General features: G+C 39.1%; 3 protein-coding genes across 3 annotated transcripts; 1 reads left to right on the top strand and 2 right to left on the bottom strand.

Annotated features, from left to right (window-relative positions):
* Positions 1–338: 338 nt before the first annotated feature.
* garem (GRB2 associated, regulator of MAPK1) lies at positions 339–6,151 on the bottom strand. The gene is made up of 6 exons (XM_084109447.1): positions 5,788–6,151; positions 4,683–4,823; positions 3,912–4,042; positions 2,522–3,709; positions 1,646–1,815; positions 339–1,543 (listed from the first exon to the last, which is right to left on the bottom strand). The coding sequence occupies exons 1-6, from the start codon at positions 5,906–5,908 to the stop codon at positions 691–693; spliced, it is 2,604 nt and encodes an 867-aa protein (XP_083965573.1). The 5' UTR covers positions 5,909–6,151; the 3' UTR covers positions 339–690.
* Positions 6,152–7,070: 919 nt separating this feature from the next.
* On the top strand, positions 7,071–13,427 carry ncf2 (neutrophil cytosolic factor 2). Its single transcript, XM_084109449.1, has 14 exons — positions 7,071–7,642; positions 7,829–7,911; positions 8,523–8,631; positions 8,882–9,016; positions 9,582–9,689; positions 9,825–9,884; positions 10,027–10,070; positions 10,510–10,651; positions 11,782–11,850; positions 12,041–12,142; positions 12,300–12,451; positions 12,536–12,647; positions 12,838–12,946; positions 13,059–13,427. Exons 1-14 carry the CDS (start codon positions 7,469–7,471, stop codon positions 13,154–13,156), a joined length of 1,497 nt encoding a protein of 498 aa, XP_083965575.1. The 5' UTR covers positions 7,071–7,468; the 3' UTR covers positions 13,157–13,427.
* A 151-nt stretch (positions 13,428–13,578) lies between these two features.
* Positions 13,579–18,059, bottom strand: dph2 (diphthamide biosynthesis 2). The gene is made up of 7 exons (XM_084109448.1): positions 17,938–18,059; positions 16,550–16,731; positions 16,340–16,452; positions 15,846–16,066; positions 14,682–15,365; positions 13,959–14,153; positions 13,579–13,842 (listed from the first exon to the last, which is right to left on the bottom strand). Exons 2-7 carry the CDS (start codon positions 16,697–16,699, stop codon positions 13,685–13,687), a joined length of 1,521 nt encoding a protein of 506 aa, XP_083965574.1. The 5' UTR covers positions 16,700–16,731; positions 17,938–18,059; the 3' UTR covers positions 13,579–13,684.
* Between the last annotated feature and the right edge of the window lie 9 nt (positions 18,060–18,068).

Genomic DNA, 18,068 nt, shown 5'->3' with positions numbered 1-18,068 from the left:
CATTGCACTGCATTACAGGCATCCAGCCATCAAATAAAACATCTATATGTGTCATTGTCATACTGGAGCCTACAAAACCAAAGTGTTTGAACAGATATGAAAGGATAAGACTTCATCCTCTTCACTTTTGTTTGACACATCAGCTTTCATCAATCACTGGGGTAAAAATGATGGGAGAATTTTAATTTACAGTGAGCCAGTGACATAACCAAGTTATAACACGTTGTTAGTGGTTAAGAATCATTTCATTTGAATGGGGTTCAAATATTAGTTCTTAATATGGTAAAGCAATAAGTTAGTCTTACAGTTAGTCTACAATAAGTAAAGAAATTACCTAATCAATTGTTAATCATCTTTATTGATCAACAACAAAAGAAACTTAGGCCACAGTTGGATTGGGTCAGAATAGCTTCAGGTTTTTCCCAAAGGCTTTGGGTTTGAGCAAATAAAGTCTGTTGTGCAGGTACCGTAAGGTCAGAGAGATTACATAAATGGGTACAGGTTAATACACAAAGCAATCAATATATAGATTTATATACATGTATATATTAACCAAAATGGCTATTACAATATTACAAGACTGCATAGCATTGAGATACAAAACTGTCTAATGCAATACTGAAGACCAATATTTGCTGCTGCAGCAAATTGCATGTGTTTTGCTCTTGACTGCCTTGCTTTTGTTCAGCCTTACATTTTGGGCCTCCAGCCATTAATAAACTGCATGAGTTTCTTCACTTGAAGTTTGCTTAGCTTAAAGTCTTCTGACAGAATCTCCTCTGTTAGCTGCAGGAGCAAGTTTCCATCAATTTTTTCTTGCACAAACAAAGAGACAACATCATCTGACAAACCAATGAACCGTAGTGACTTAGAAACCTCCTCAATGGAGATACCTGATAGATTACTTGGTGGTTGCCAAGACAACCCTGTAGCTCCAGGACAGGAAATGGAGAATACATCTGTAGTGCCGTGATGCGGCCTTTCAAGCAAGCAGCTTTTGGACTCAAGTTCCAGGACGTCCCCATCGGCCATGGCTGTAATAGCAGGCTCAGCATCTTTCTTTGTATCGTTACATTTAGGGGTTCTTGGAGGCAAGATAGGGCAGGACTGGCTATGCTTAGTGTTACATTCCTCTGTGGATTTGTCTCTGCACATTTCCATGGTATAGCTGGTGGACTTGGTGCAAAGCTGTGCAGACTGGGAAACCTGTTGGGCCTTGGAGGCCACAGCACTTCCCTCACAATTTGCTCGCCTATCGAAGTCTAACAAGCCTGAGGGACAAGCCTTAGGAGTACCAGGGGTCCTCTTCCGAGGATAACTAGAGTAACTCCGGCAGTGAGGTGACGGGAAGTCCTCACCTTTATACGAGTCACCCCCAGAGAAATCGTTAGGCCAGGAAAGGCGGGAGAAAGAGGCATCTACTGAAGGATTGAGGCAAGGGAGAGGCTTGGAGCCTTCACTGGGATCTGGTCTGATCCAGTTACATGGGTAACATGCGTGGTTCTGATCATCTGATTCACTCTGAGATTCGCCCTCTCCAGCTCTAATGAGAGATGGATAACAGGGAAGGTAGAAGAGGATCGTTTAGTCATAACTAGTGCAGTTCACAAAAACTAATGTTCAATCAAAGCAGTGTGTAACTCACATGTTGTGTAAGCCGGACGAGTAATAGGATAGTGTTGGGCTTGGGGAGCGGGTATCTGTCTGACGTGGCTTGGCAGGAGGGTATGGCACTGTGGCACTGCTTGAGCTTGCCTGCTTGGAGCTTCTCGGTGGAATCGGTGGAGCATTCAACAATCGGCACTCCTCCTTCACCTGCAAAGGTGACAAAAAAACAAACTAATGGCTCTAAAATGTGAATGGATACAGATTTCTTGAGACAGACTGTGCAAATTTATCAACTAGGCCTTAAACACTTTAAGGTTAACCCAATGCTAACCTTTGTTCCTACTTGGAATACAATTAGACCTTCAGGGATTGACCAACAGTACACAAATAAGTCACTATGTAAGCACAGAATAAACTTTGACTTATCTGTGGGTGTGAAACAGACAAAAACTCCTAACATCATAGATTTTTTGATCAGGCATATCAATAAATTAAGATTTCTACAAACAGTTTAATGTAAACTTTATATTCAGGGTTCCCACTTTTTCAATCAATGACTTTTACAGTCTTTTGTGTTTTATTGGATAAGGATTTTTAGAAATGTTTTTATTCAGTCTGTTTTGCTGGTGAATCTTTCACTATTTTGTTAACCCTTGCCTAAACCAAAATAACTGTCTCAAAAGAACAATTCACTCACAAATCACTATTGCTTGCAAGCAAGTTTAACTCTACACAAATTGTTTTCCATGACCATCTGAACCCAGATATTTGCTACATATTATCAAAAATAGTATACACTACCGTTTAATAGTTTGGGGTCGGTAAAATTCTTTAAATGCTTTTGAAAGAAGTCTCTTATGCTCCCCAAGGCTTCATTTATTTGATAAGATTAATCTAGTAAAAATTAACTCACAGCTTCAGACTTTGGAGGCACTGGTGGTGGAGGTAGAATGACATCTGTGCCAAGCAGTGCACTTGTAGGACCTGCTGTGGTGAATGGCAGTACAGTCGTGCAGCCAGAGACAGTAGAGTTTCCCCGGACACCCTCAATGTGGTCTAGAACAGGTCCAGAATTCTTAACATGATCCAACCAAAGCTCCTCGTATGGCACGTCTGGTTTAAGGGAGCCTGAAGAACTCTCCAGCAGCTCAGGGAACAGATAATCTGCATCCGGCGGTTCTGTTGGCACACAATCTCCACATAAGCTAACGCAACCCTGAAGATTCACCTCGCTGTTCCCGTGAAGATTGTTTCCGTACACACAGACAGACAGACGATGAAATGACTGTGTGAGCTCATCTCGGGCTGAACTTAGAGAGCTTGGCAAATGCACATGTGAGGGGCAGCCATTGCTCCCGCTTCCACTGCTATTGCAGATGGCGCTCCCACATCCCGTTCCTCCGGCGCTACTTTTTTTCGGGCTCTTGCCGTCCTCAATCCAGTCCACCCGCACGTCACGCACTGCCCTAGAGTAGTCGTCAATGTCGAACTGCTCCTGGCAGTAAGCAAACCAGCGGTGGACCACTGTCTCCAGCCAGGCTTCTCCTTGAAGCAGCCCTTCAGGCACCAGTAAACGTGGCAGTGCTGTGGACACATGCAAGGGGAAATGCACTGGCAGTATTTTGTTCGAACGTAACGCACAACACACGACCACTGTCTTAGTCTGGATGTTGACCAGCTTGTATCTGTGGCCTTCGCGGATCAAATGGAGGTCATGCGGATTACGTGGCGGGCTGCTGGGCACCGTGACATTGACGGGTAACCTGGTCTTCTCCACGATTGTGCGAATAGTGTGTTCTCCTTCCTGCATCTGCAGCTCCAGTGGGGAGCAGGTACTGAAGCGACCACGGCACTGGAAAGGCAGGCTGATGCTCTCATTGGTGCGGTGGTTCATGCAGATTAGGCAGGGCATCTTTCCACGACCAAGCTTACTGATTGAGTTAAGCTTGCCGATGCGCTTGAAGAGAGTGTTGAAACGTGATTTTTCTCGCGATGTTTTGGCATAGAGGATCTCAGCCTGGCCCATTAGTGTCAGCTCATCCCCAGTGCTCAGTGTGATGTTGTAGACTTCCGTGTCCTCATTGGATTCTCCTGATGCCATCTAGGAGAAAGACATAAGCAATTGAACAGATCACTGAAAAAAGATGTAGTCAAACAATGCTAGTCATACAGAAGACCTTTGACTGCCGCCAATCTTAATTTTAAGGCAAATCGGTATTTGAAATTACAAATACAATGCCTGAGATCCATCCTGATAAAGGTCTAAATCAAACACAGTGGCTGCGGTGAGCACAAAACCAGACCTTGACATTGAAGGTTATTTCCTCCATGACATAAACTCGCTCAGGGAATGCTTTGGCCACTTCCTCCACGCTGTTGAAGTACTGCACAGGCTCCTTAATGTCCCTGTCCTGCTCCAGCAGCTTAAACTGGCCTGTGACGTATAGTAAAACAGAGCCATTATGTAACATCATGACAAGGATGAAGCATTGAGTCAATATGTTCATTTCAGTAACCTAAACATAAATAGATTGGATTTCAAGCCGGGCCATTTCCGTGGAAAGCAAAGAAATAAATTATATAAATTTGGGCATAATAAACAACTCCAATTTCGAGTAGAATATAATTAATTTATATAATTGTTCATTTTTATTCCTTGAACTGAAATAAAACCAAATAATATTTGGACAAATTATATAAAAACACTGCACCAAAGAAAGAAGTAGTAAAATAGACCGTTAACTAGGTCTGTATGAATCAAATCCAGGGTTTTTAAATTCTAAGGAAGGTCTTGTTTCCTTTAAGTGGCCAACTGACCCTCTCCACAGCCAGAGAGGAATGTCAATATGAAAAGACCAATTAGCTAATGAACTCCCAACTAAAAGCAGATGGGAAATACAACAGCACAGATCTTCGCGTTTTCTGTTTTAATAAGTAGCAATAAAACAGTGAAACCTAGCTGACTAACTTTTATTTCCTTTGTCTTACTTACGTAAAATACATAAGGTGTCAGAAAGAACAGAAGATGTTTCTTAAAACAGTACATGCTGCATTACAACAACTGAATGGCTTACCCTCATAATGGACAGGGATCTCGATTTTCGGTCCGATGACATAATGGCCCTCCTCTAGGCTATGGGCGGTAATTGTGGTCCACTGCCGGCATGAATGAATCAAGAGGTAGTCATTTTCTCTCAGCCCTTCCACCGATTCCCCTGAGGCGAAACACAATAGGACATCAGTATGAAACAGTGACCTTAATAGTGTGTCGTTTTGTCAGAATGAAAATCAGAGCAAAGAAGCAACAAGCTTAAGGATATAATTAAGTCCACAATGAAACAGATCTAAAGAACAGCAGTTGCAAAAAAAACACTAAGGTCATACTTTAATCTACTTATATAATGATAAAGTACTTGTAAGCAGAGCATTCACACAAACTAATAGGTGAGATGGGTTACTTTTGTGTGCCTTTAGCTCTGTTGTACCCAATGAGCGCATAAGGGTTTAACTGTTAGTAGTTAATGAGTCTAATGATAGGCTAGTGCCCCAGTTCCCATAATGATAATGATCTAGTTCCTCTGATATTAAGACTTCCTCCATCTTTACACACAGCACTGAACTCAGCTCACACACAACAGCACTTAGAGCTTACTTTTTAAGCACTTTATAATAAATAAACAACTTATTATAAACAAGTGTATATTATTAGTGCTTTGCATATTTTAATTTCTTGAGTATTTCTCGCACCTAAAGTTTCAGAACTGAGGAGGTTGCAGTCTAGTTCGGAAAACCAATGAGTTTTGTAATGGATGATAAAAATTAAATGTTATAAGGTCGGTGTTTGACTGCATGCAGTCTCTGGCCTCTGGCTAATTTGCGTTAGCTTGCTAACGTTCGTGCCTCACTTTTCTGCCTTTTATTTGGCTGTTTGGTCTTTAACTGATTCAGAACAACTAAAAACGCATCACTTGTAACGTAGACTGTGTAAAGCGATGGCAGTAAAGCCCCCGGTTTAAAGGTATCCCGCTGTGTGTGTTCATGGAGTGAAGGCTCGCGTTAGCCTAGCGCGCGAAGCGGCTAATGATTGGAATTCCACAGGAGCGCGACCGCCCACGCGCAGCTGCCGCTGCTGCACACAACACAAACACCAACACCAACACAACTCAGGACAAACCTTACCGCTGTCCAACTTCACAATCTGTGGCAGTCTGTAGGCACTAACAAGTCTATCCAAAGGTAGTGTCGTCGTACTCCACGTTACATCTTTCAAACTGTTGTACAGCATTGATCCAAGGTCCATGTTAGCTTGCTAACATCAGCACGTTAACCCACCGCAGCATGCATCTGCAGTGAAGAACGGCTCTTTCATGGAGAAAGCTTCGTTGGATGTCCTTTTGTTAACTCAAAGGCAGTGGCTTGTAAGTGAAGCCATGTCAGCCGACTGTCTATTTACATTGACAGGAAATGCCATGTATCGCATACCGTAGCGATCTCGGAGCTGGAGTGGCTATTTCCTCTTCCCAGTAGCTCCAGCGGTTGCCCTGGCAACCAGCGCTATTATAATGGTTGTGCCTAGCGTAGGTTGGTTCTTCAAACATTTAATAGTATGCATGCAATAATAACTACATCAAAATAAAATGCAAGGGCATCACAAATATGTATTTAACTGGACGTTTTTTGTGTGAAAATTTATTAGATTTTGAATAATTTCAAGGGCTAACGTTATTTGGAAATGAACAAAATTTGAGGGATTTGAGTCACTCCACTCTACCTAAATCTCCTTTACGGACTGGATAGGCGTTTAATGCAAAGCTAAACTTTTAACTTAAGAATAGTTTTCATAATAGGCCTAGTGCACTATTATTAGCAACTAAAATAACTCTTGTGTTCTTGGTGTGCAGAGGTGGACAGTAACAAAGTACATTTACTTGAGTATTATTTTTTCTGGAAACTTTTTACTTTAACTTCACTACATTTGAAAGACAAATATTGTCCTTTTTAGGAATATCCATAACAGAATATTCAACAATATCTGTGTCTGTCCTTCTCAAAAGATTCTGGGTGCTATACAGGTCTTTCTGTAAAGACAAGCTATCACAGAAAGACATTTAGGATACTACTGTAGTTAAAAGAAATGGGATGAAATAAACAAATCAATAGAAGCTCTCATGGCCCATGTTTTGAATGCTTGCTTGTGTGCTGTTGTCAAGGACATTGCATGCATTGATTGAATTATTTTGCAGCAAAATATGCTGATTATCATGTTTACATGAAGAACATGCAAACCTCTTTTTGGTAAAGGCTTAACCTTAATCAGAAAATGATGCATATGCAAACATGCTTGTCTATAATAATGACCTTGATTTTTAGGACATGTTGTTGTTAGATTTTTTTTATTAGCATTGGAATACCATCTAAATACAAAAGTACATTATTGGTAATCATTTAGTCCCATGGTATGTGAATGTGTCATGTATCATGCTATATTACCATCTGATCCAATCATTGTATCATGACGCCACAGCACTCTTTGTGTAGAGACAAAACATGCCTCACTCTTAAAAGCATAACTAACAAAATAAGAGCCTGCTACCTTCTGTTAGATTAACTTATTAATAAGTAGCCTATGCCTTACTAACACCACAAAAAAAAAAAAAAAAAAAAAAAAAAGTGAACTTACTCAAACAAGTGAGGAAACAACAAATAAAGAAGCAAGTGACATGTGAAGCTGATCACTTCCTCTCTCTCAGAGGAGGGGATGGGCTTGTTCTCTAAGAAAACTTTCAGATTCCCTCTACTGGGCTCACAATAGAGAAGAACAGCGTTCATTTGTTCATTGGTAATAGTTTCCTGGGGGAGCATGTCATTTGTAAGCACTCTCCGTCAGTGGGACGAGGCCGTGGCTTGTGTGGAGCAAAGAGACCCAGACTCTGCTCTCAGGATATTCCTCAACATCGAGGAGAAAAACTCCAAGATTGCCTTCAACATTGGCTGTCTTTACTTGAACAACGATGAGTTAGATGAAGCTGAAAAGGTACAGTTACCGGGCAGATTCAGTGTTTTATACTACTTAAGAAAACAACAATCAGAATACTATGCTCTTTAAATTGATTTGAAGATGTTTTTACTACTTAAACAAAAGTTTGTGGCTGTAAAAAAGGGAAGTAAAAAGTGGTTTCACTCTTTACGGGGAACTTTTGTTTCTGTCATACATCCTAAGGCATTTGATGGAAGTATTGGCAAAGATGAACACCTAGCAGTGGCCTTTTTTCAGAGAGGAGTTACATTCTACAAAAAGGAAAGGTAAGGTCATTACCATCTCTTCATGACACATTAAGAAATATTGTATGCTTTTATTATAGTTCAAAAAAGGGCACCACCCCTTACCAAACAAAAATATACGGGAAAATATTTTGCAATATATTAAATAATACATTTCCATAAATGGAAAACTAGTGCTTATATTTTCCAATATACTTCAATATATACATTGACCATGTATTATTATTAACATGCCTAAGACTTTTGCACAGTAGGCTACTGTATATTGCACATACATGTTCCCATATAAATGTATATAGTACATATATGTTCAAATATATTTATACACACACACACACACACACACAGTACCACATTTTATCTCATGTAGGCTACATAATATACTATGAATGATATTAATGAATATAAAATGGCATACATTGCGATATAAGTAAATATATTGTCACATTTTTCAGTAGGAAAAGCTGCAATTCCTTATGTATTTTTTTATTCAATATACATTAAATAATTTAATATATTGATAATTAATATTTAAGAAAATATATTTTCTTTTGCATAAGGGACAGCCCAGCACATTGTTTCTCTTGATGAAATGTTCTGCCGCTTCTTCATCTTCATAATTGTGTCTACAGGTTTGAAGAGTCTCTTCTAGATTTCCAACAGGCGTTTAAGCAGTTAAGAGGAAATCAACTAATAGATTACAAACCTCTGGGGTTGAGATATAAACTGTATGCTTGTGAGGTAAGACAAGAGTTGTGCCATGCATTAAACAATGTGTATAGAATCTAGTTTTTCACCTTTATTGATTTTATACACTAATAGATGTGATGTGAATGACTCATTGATTTATTCCAAGTGATGCACTTGATGGCTTATTTAACACGTACTGTATTTAGCATGACTTTTCCCCCATAATGCTAAAGCAAAAGTTGAAACAACAAGCTCCCAGTCCATTCTCTGATGCCGTTGTTTTGTCCCATGTAACATTTAGGTGCTGCACAACATAGGGCTGGTACAGGCTCAGTTGGGAAAATGGGAGAAAGCTCAAGAAAATCTTCTTACAGCTCTGAGCCTGAGGGCAGATGCCAAATTCAGCCATATTGACCATGCTCTGGATGCCATACTGGTCTGTAACTGCTAAAGTGTTCCACTTTACATAATTATCAGTACTAGAATTTTAAACATAAATTCATATTAATGAAAATTACTGACAGAAATGCAGCCGTATAAAGTTGCCACCCTAAATGGATGAACTGAATAACTGCACACTGGATGCATTTTTTATTATTATTTTATTATTATTATTATATAAAGCCAGTTCTGAAGTTTATCTCAAATCTAAAGTGTGCTCTCATGTGTGCTGTTGTTCTTTTGTAACATATTGCAGTTTTCCTAACTAAAAATTGGTTAAATTGCATAATTTGTTGCATAATCAGTGGTTCTAGTTAGGATTTGTAGGAAGTTGTGTAAGTTTCAGGAAGGACAAAATTAATAAGAACTGCTTCATCAGTGTGCATGTGTCATTCTTCGTAAGTATTTTAATATAAAGCATTTAAAATGACATATTTTAAAACTGTTGCATCAGGATAACCTTAAAAGGTAAACTAGTGCAACACAGCATGAATTGTATGCTGTGGTTGTCTTGATGCATTGTTTTAAAAGGTCTATACATTGTGATTTCCTCTTTCCAGAAGCAGAAGCTCTTTCCTCTGGTAGAGATTCGAGTAGGGCTGCTATTCAAACCCAATAAGCACTATGTGGCAGAGCTGGAGAAAAAGGACTATCTTGGAAAAGCCAAGGTACCCACCATTATCAAATTAATACAGTGTGCAATCACTAAAACTTTTGTCCAGCTACTGAAATGATCCCTTTTCTATTTGGCCATTAAATTAGACAAAACTGATTAAGACTAGTGGGGTTTTTTTTTTTCATAGGTTGTATCTTCTATTGTACCCGCAGATGAGTTTTCTGGTTTTGCTCCACTTCAGCCTCAAGTAAGTAGTGTTGGTAACAAGTGAGTTAACAAAAGAATTGAGTTAACAGTAATATGAAATAAGAATAACTGAAAGAGGTGTGAAGGTATGTTAATGCTTAAAACTGTTATTTTAATGACCACATAATCTGTGTATTGTTTAGGTTGACAATATACCTTCTACACCAAAAGTCCCAGAAGTACTAAGGTAAAAATAATTTAAGGTCATGTTCAAAATGAAGAACATTATTTAATGCATATAAACCTCAAACTCTCTAATACTTTTAAAAGCAGTTTATGGAGTTTTTGCATTGTTTTGCTGTGTGTATATCAAGTGTCTGGGATAGTTCACCCAAAAATGAAAATTCAGTCATCATCCTCAGGTTGTTCCAAACCTGAATGAATTTCATTCCTCTGCTGAAAAAAAATATTTTGAAGAATGTAGGTAACCAAACAGTTCACAGTAGCCATTGACTTGGAAAAAAAAATACTGTGGAAGTCAATGGCTACAAACTGTTTGGATACCGACATTTTTCAAAATATATTTTTTAAGATATAAACTTGAGTGTGAGTAAATGATGACAGAATTGTAATTTTTGGGTGAACTATCCCTTTAAGAAAGTAAATGTAAATGTCATTATCAACAGGGTATTTGAAGGTGCACCGCACACTGTTCTCTATGAGTTTGTTCCTGAGACCAAAGAAGAGCTGGCTGTGTTGCCTGGAAACATTGTCTTTGTTCTTCAGAAAGGAGCAGACAACTGGGCATCTGTTGTTTTCAATGAGAAGGTACATTTTTGGTGAATTATCATAGAGGGCAGTAAATGAGAACAGACATGAGAGCTGGAGTTCAATGTCAAAAGAACATTCCAGTGGCATGCTAATATCAACATACACTCACCGGCCACTTTATAAGGTACACCTGTTCAACTGCTCGTTAATGCAAATATCTAATCAGTCAATCACATGGCAGCAACTAATAGACATATGATCTGCTGAAGTTAAAACTGAGAATCAGAATGGGGAAGAAAGGTGATTTAAGTGACTGAACGTGGGTGGAGTGGTTGTTGGTGCCAGATGGTACAGAAACAGAAATATCCAGTGAGCGGCAGTTCTGTGGGTGAAAATGGCTTAATGTCAGTAAATACAACAGTAATTCAAATAAGGACTCGTTACAACCGAGGTCTGCAGAAGAGCATCCCTGAACGCACAACACGTCGAACTTTGAAGCAGATGCAGCAGTAGAAGATCACACTGGGTCCCACTCCTGTCAGCTAATAACAGGAAACTGAGGCTACAATTCACACGAGCTCACCAAAATTGGAGATCAGAAAAACGTTGTCTGGTCTGATTTAGATTGTAGGGTCAGAATTTGGCGTAAACAATATGAAAGCATGGATCCATCCTGCCTTGTATCATCGGTTCAGGCTGGTGGTGTAATGGTGTGGGGGATATTTTTTTTCTTGTACTCACTTAGTACTAATTGGGCATTGTTTAAACGCCACAGCCAAACTGAGTATTGTTGCTGACCATATCCATCCCTTTATGACCTCAGTGACCCATCCTCTGATGGCTACTTCCAACAGGGTAACACGCCATGTCAGAAAGCTCAAATCATCAAAATTCTAGAGCACCTTTGAGATGTGGTGGAACAGGAGATACGCATCATGGATGTGCAGCCCACAAATCTGCAGCAACTGGATGATGCTATCATGACAAGATAGACCAAAATCTCTGAGGAATGTTTCTAGCACCTTGTTGAATCTATGCCATGAAGATTTAAGGCAGTTCTTAAGGCAAAAGGGGGTCCAGCCCGGCAGTACCTAAGGTGTACCTAAGTGGCCAGTGAGTGTATAAGCAGAGAGAATAATGCCATATTTTCTGTTTAATTGTTTGTTTTGTTTTCTGGTTATTTCCAGCGAGGTCTTGTACCTTATAATTTCCTTGAACCCTTGGATATTGTTACAATGACATCAAAACCAGTACAGGTAATTGCCTTTTGAACGAATATGCAGTTTTCCAAAACAGCACAGAGATGAACTGTATATAGATTTATAACTCAAACCACTTAGATGCTGTTGTTGAGATCCATGTTCAAAAGCTACTCCCGTTTAATTGAGCTAAATTACTTTTTTTTGTCCTACATTATAAAAAAAAAAAAAAATCAACATCTTATAGATTGAACCAGTAAATGAAAATGATGATATACCAGCTCCACCAAGAAGAGCAGCACCTAGTAGACCAGTGGGTACAGACGGCCTGAAAACTGTGAATGGAAAGGTTCAGTATTTCATTACGTACAACATAATCACAGTCTATTAACTGTAACCTGATATCAACTAACATAACTATCAAACAATGCTTCCATTGAATATCAAAAAGCCAACTTTTTTTAGATATAGGAATTATTTCTCAAGCTTGTCTATATTCCTCACAGACTAGTAACGCTAGTGAATTCTCAGGCTGCGTTGTGAAAGTACACTTTCAGTTCACCATTGCTATCAGTATTGCACCTGGACAACCATATGGAGTCATTCTTCAGATGATAAGCTCTAAACTCAAGCTGCCTGCGTCAACGTTAACTTTACGGTAACTATACAAGTTATAACATTCCCAGCACTGTATTAAGATATTTCAGGGAGAAATAAAATGTGGTTGTAATGTACCTTTCAGTTTTGCAAAGGAAGGCTCGGATGAGAGGGTGATTATTGAGGACTCTGAAATGGAGGCTGTGTGGAATAGTGTGAAGGATGGCCGTCTTACGCTGTGGTGTTCAGTGACAGAGGTAAAGACTTGACAGAGCTTGACTCATCTACCCTCACACAGGATCAAATGACCACATAATATAGCTTAGACATATAACAGCTGAGTGTCACTATACCTTACAAATAGTAATATTAATCTAAAACAGCTTTGCCAGTAACTAAACCCCAACATTTATTTTTTTGTCCCTTCCCAAAACTACTGTCCGAAAGGGTAAAAGTGTGCCTCATGAGAAAGTGGTTGCTCTTTACTCTTATGACTCTACTACCCCAGAGGATCTGGGTTTCAAACAGGGAAACATCATCACAATTCTTTCAAAAGGTAGGAACTGACACTGTGATACTTGTATTTCACTAATATGGACATAAAATACAGTATGACAATGACCTAAGGCATTCTTGAGATGAATTTCTGATTTTTCTTTCATTTTCAGTCAATGATGAGTGGCTTGAGGGTCAGTGCAACGGGAAGATTGGCATATTCCCATCAACCTTTGTCAAAGCACTTAATGGGGATCAGAAATGTAAATGAATGTTCAACAAATAGTTACAACTAATGTGCTGTTTTACACATATTTGACATGCTTAAATTTAAACAGTATTTTCAGGTCAATTTGTTTTTAAACATTAATATTGTTAAACTCAGGCCAGAGCTTGCTCATGCTCATCCCACTTTGATTGTATAGTATATGTCAGACCAAATCATACACTGAGGTCATATTTTAATAAATCCAGAAAAATGAGTTTTATTCTGTTTGAATATAACATTTAAAACAAGACAACATTAAAGCACATTGACATCAGTTACATTTTTCTTCTATTATTCTATAGATTGCTACCATATTAGTAGCACAATAGAACTTCACATTCTTATATTTAACAAGTATTAATTTACCTTCCTTGATATTTGACCAGCAGCAAAAGAAACACTTGCTATTATCAAGACTTAAAATGTGTCCCCAAAAAAGGTATTATTACTGACAATTAAATCCTCTTCAAAATGTGAGTGTGAAGATAGTCCTTAGATGATTTCCTGTGACAGTCTAATAGTAAGTGAGTGTTATGATTTTTGAGGAGATGTTAAAGCATCTTTATTACCCACACCCTCCTCCTCATAAGCGATTGCAATGCCTCTCCGTCCCTCCACAGCTTTCAACACTGGCGTCTGCCCCAGTTTGGGCTCCAGTCCCTGCCAACTACGGCCAGCCAAAAATGATGCTGCAAAACAAAAAGATCCTGATTATATTCTGCATTTGCATGAATCAAACGTTTTATTAAAAAAGTGGCAGAATTGCTACCACAACTACAGTTCAGTATGGCCTCAGACTCTATACCTGCAGTGTTAGTATTGGCCACAGTGAGAGTCTGATTCCTGGGCACAAGTGAAGAAAACTCTGTGCCATTTATTAACTCAGATGAGGAGGTGGTGGAACAGGCTCGCAGAGCTCCTGTGATAAGAGAGACATCTGTGCTCTCTTCCTCAATGGCAGACTCGTTTGGTTCAGGGAAAACCACATGACTGCTTCCACCTATAATAAAGGTTTCTCATTAGATGCTCAGAATGATACTACATATGGGCTGCGTTCCAGTCCAATTTTAGACATGCACATTGTGACGTCAACGCATACTGCGTTTAATTTACCCCACCACAAACAACTCTGATATAATAATTATAAAAAAAAAAAATTAAACAACTAAAACACACCTATATACATATAGAATGCTGCATTAAACAATTTTGTAAGGTAAAAATAAATAAATAATAAATCAACCCCATAGTGGATTCTAAGTGATTAAGGGATTAGCATATTCCAATTCAGCCTATTGCAAAGGTTCCGCCAGTAGTGGGCACTCATGCAACGTAAGCAATGACGTACATCCGAGTGAACGAGACGGAGGGAAGTTAGCGAGTGAAGGGCATGACAATTTTGGACTGGAACGCAGCCATGGACACATATACTGACATCATTCAAAGCCCATAAGCAACACAATATCAATATCACAATGCTTTTCTAGTGCTCTATAGTATGATTTGTTAAAATGATGCAATGTCATACCAGGCAGTAAATCTCTGAAGTCTGTGATATATTCTCCAGTCCACTCTCTTTGCTTATTGCAAGCCAACTCCATCTCGAAGGGAGTCACCACAGGTCTGTAGAATTCACTTGAATCCAGCAGTGAGTTCTCTGGGCAGGCAACCAGCACGTAAACATCAACTTCCAAGAAGTTGGCGAGCTTGGGAACATTGATCTTTCCCATAGCAAACATATAGGTCTTCTTGCCTGCTTTGTGAATAATGTCTTTCAGCTGCTCTATGATGGTCAGATAGTTAGCGACACCCAGGGTGCCCACCAAAATGCCCACCACACTGGCATCTTTAGCCCGCTCAATGGCATAATAGCGTTTCATCAGTGCCTTGTTGATTTTAACTGATTCCACCCGTCCTGTGCACGTTTCTGGATTAAATGAGCTGAAGGCACAATGGTTCCAGGTCATCATGAAGTTTGTCAGAGTCAGGCCTTCCTGGCCAATGTAGAACATACTGTAATCATCAACACTCTGCCCCTTTTTTACACTAAACTGTCTGCCGAATTTAAAAATGACTCTATCATCCTGTGAATTCAAGTGATCACTGTTCACACAGCTGTCCTGTATCAGTTCAGCACCGCAGGAATAATCTGTTTTTAGAAGAGATACCGCAACATTGGGGTAGATATCACACAAAAGCATCCTGAGATCACCTGAGGAAAGATGATATAAATTAAATGATAAATTATAACATTCACAATGGTATTAAATCAGAGGTGTCCTGCTCCTGCAGGGCCACAAACACACAGAGTTTAGCTCCAATCCAAATTAGTCACACCTGAAGCAGCTCTATTTGATGGGACAGCCATTGGTGTAGTGGTGTCTGAAACCATAGCAGACATTATCAAGTACAATTATTTAATCCCATAATGCACAACTGAAAACTTTTTTGTCAGTCAAACCCATTAAATGTAAAATATTCACTTGAAGTTGCTTACTTTATTCGCTCTTTTAAGAGTACTATATTTGTGGACTGATAGGGAATAGTGAATAGGGGACAATTTCAGATACAGGCCGAGAAATAACTTCAAGGCAGGTGTGTTGGGGAACGTTGGAGCTCAACTCTGCACAACACTCGCCCCCCAGCAGTAGGATTGGACACCCATGTGCACAGATTGACAAGTAACAATTACCTATAGCATGTGAATAGGTGACATCATACAGTATGATCACATGACTTTGGCGGTCAGGGTAAAGCTCTTTAAAGGCTGCAACACACTGCTGGACATCTATAGGTCTTTTCCCAAACACATGCAGAAGAGGAAGTCGTCTGCATGGGCTAAGGCAAGATGGCCCATAATGCACTATACAGTCTGCTTTAACATGTTCTGCTGCTACCTCATCCACACAACAGCTGAAAAGGAAATAAACAGGTCTGGAAGTCAGAATTAGCCACACAATATCTTTTGGTAATAATTTTTAATTTTTACAATTTATGTTTCATCAGAATGGTATGAAACTTCGTACTTTTTATGCCACTTGCTATATAAATACACAAAAAATGAGGACATGATTAGAAAAGTCTTAAAAATATAAAATATGTAGGGGCTATACAGGCATTTAGTGGTTACATTGTGGTATTACATATGATTTTCTTGTAATGTAAATGAAACAACAGGGTTCTTACCTGCCATAGGATGTATCTCCTAAAATGTATGTCTTGGCTTTGGTTTCATTCTCTATTTCTGCAGAGACCCGGACGGCATCAGGAAGTAGTTCATCTGGAAACTGTAAGGCTACCTGTGATAAAAACAGGACATATTTATATCTTTAATAGATCAGCTGGACAAATGGTTTCAGTAAACATGGCAGATGATTTCGAAAGATGTTGTCTTGCCTTCGTGAATTGATTACTAGTGACAAAATCACATGTCTCAGCTATTTGATACAGCTTCATCAAATTTCCAGCATGGCTGCTTGTGATGGTGGACACATTGACAGTGCGCTGAAGAACTTCCTCACTGTTGCTACTGAAAGCATCTGTCATCTTCTCTCAGGAGATAGTGATGTACTTTGGGTCTGAAAAGAATGAGAGTTATAATTAAGCACTAAGCAGCATCACATTCTGCGTACTGCAGCTGTAAAGAACAAACACAGCAAAGTAATTGCCCTTCCCCACAACAGCACACAATCTAAAATTTCACTTAAGTTTCATCCAACCATAAAAGTAGCTTGGGATTGTCATTAAAGGTCCAGTTTAAAGGGATAGTTCACCTAAAAATGAAAATTGTGTCATTAATTACTCATCCTCTTGTCGTTCCAAACCGTAAGACTTTCGTTCATCGTCGGAACACAAATGAAGATCTTTCTGATGAAATCTGAGAGCTTTCTGTCCCTCCATAGGAAGCTACGCGAGTACCACTTTGACACTTCAAAAAGATCATAAAGAGATCGTAAAACTAGTCCATATGAATTGAGCGGTTTAGTCCAAATTTTTTGAAGAAACGTTATTACTTTATATGATGAACAGATTAAATTTAGGCTATTATTCACATATAAAAATTGATCAGTGAACATAAACAGAAGCTCAACCGAACCTGCTTGATGCGAGAACAAACCTCATTGGTTCTTGCTGAAGCTTAAACGGGCTTCGTAACACGAGAATAAACATCATTGGTTCTCGCACGTCAAGCGAACATGCTTGAGCTTCTGTTTACCACAACTGATGTGTGAGCAGATGAATGTTTATATGAATAAAAGCCTAAATTAAATCTGTTCACCATAAAAAAGCGACTAGTCTCTTCAGGAAATTTTGATTAAACTGCTCAATTCATATGGATTAGTTTTACAATCCCTTATGAACTTTTTAAGCGTCAAAGTGGTACTCGCGTAGCTGTCAATGGAGGGACAGAAAGCTCTCAGATTCCATCAAAAATATCATCATTTGTGTTCCGAAGATGAACTAAGTCTTACGGATTTGAGTAATTAATGACATAATTTTAATTATTGGGTGAACTGTGATGAACCTGACATTCATAATACTGACGTTTATTAAAATATACAACTGATATGTCTCGCTCGCTCAAAGATAAGATTTGTTGAGATTACAGTTAACAGAATCATTCTAACTCTACAGACTAATACGTTACACATTGGAACCAGTTAGTTGCCACAGAAACTGCCTGAAGCGGCTAAAACTAGTTGACCGCTGGATAAATTAATTTGATAACTGAATTTGCGGCCACCAAAATTACATATAATAAACCACAACAAAACGTAACCTACCAAAACAGAGATGCACATTACATGTCAATTCCCACGTGAGCTTGAGAGGAACACGGCACTCTTTTCTTCATCGTTCAGCGCCTGCGACTCGAGTTCATCTTCATCATACTGCCTTCTAGTGTACTGGAGTA

This window comes from Abramis brama (genome assembly GCF_963993115.1).
Source record: "Abramis brama genome assembly, chromosome: 3".
NCBI lineage: Eukaryota > Metazoa > Chordata > Actinopteri > Cypriniformes > Leuciscidae > Abramis > Abramis brama.
Note: the sequence above shows the minus strand (reverse complement) of the source record. Positions and strands in the feature narration are given on the sequence as shown.

What these genes read in the sequence shown, in the direction of transcription:
- garem (XM_084109447.1), bottom strand. Translation starts at nt 5,908, where the DNA reads ATGGACCTTGGATCAATGCTGTACAACAGTTTGAAAGATGTAACGTGG. An exon ending in GATTGTGAAGTTGGACAGCG is followed by an intron (nt 4,824 to 5,787) that starts GTAAGGTTTGTC and finishes GTTTCGCCTCAG; the next exon opens with GGGAATCGGTGGAAGGGCTG. An exon ending in TCGTCCGGCTTACACAACAT is followed by an intron (nt 1,544 to 1,645) that starts GTGAGTTACACA and finishes ATCTCTCATTAG; the next exon opens with AGCTGGAGAGGGCGAATCTC.
- ncf2 (XM_084109449.1), top strand. Translation starts at nt 7,469, where the DNA reads ATGTCATTTGTAAGCACTCTCCGTCAGTGGGACGAGGCCGTGGCTTGT. An exon ending in ATAAACTGTATGCTTGTGAG is followed by an intron (nt 8,632 to 8,881) that starts GTAAGACAAGAG and finishes TGTAACATTTAG; the next exon opens with GTGCTGCACAACATAGGGCT. An exon ending in TTGCTCCACTTCAGCCTCAA is followed by an intron (nt 9,885 to 10,026) that starts GTAAGTAGTGTT and finishes TGTATTGTTTAG; the next exon opens with GTTGACAATATACCTTCTAC.
- dph2 (XM_084109448.1), bottom strand. Translation starts at nt 16,699, where the DNA reads ATGACAGATGCTTTCAGTAGCAACAGTGAGGAAGTTCTTCAGCGCACT. An exon ending in GGAGATACATCCTATGGCAG is followed by an intron (nt 16,067 to 16,339) that starts GTAAGAACCCTG and finishes TTTCCTTTTCAG; the next exon opens with CTGTTGTGTGGATGAGGTAG. An exon ending in CACCTATTCACATGCTATAG is followed by an intron (nt 15,366 to 15,845) that starts GTAATTGTTACT and finishes ATCTTTCCTCAG; the next exon opens with GTGATCTCAGGATGCTTTTG.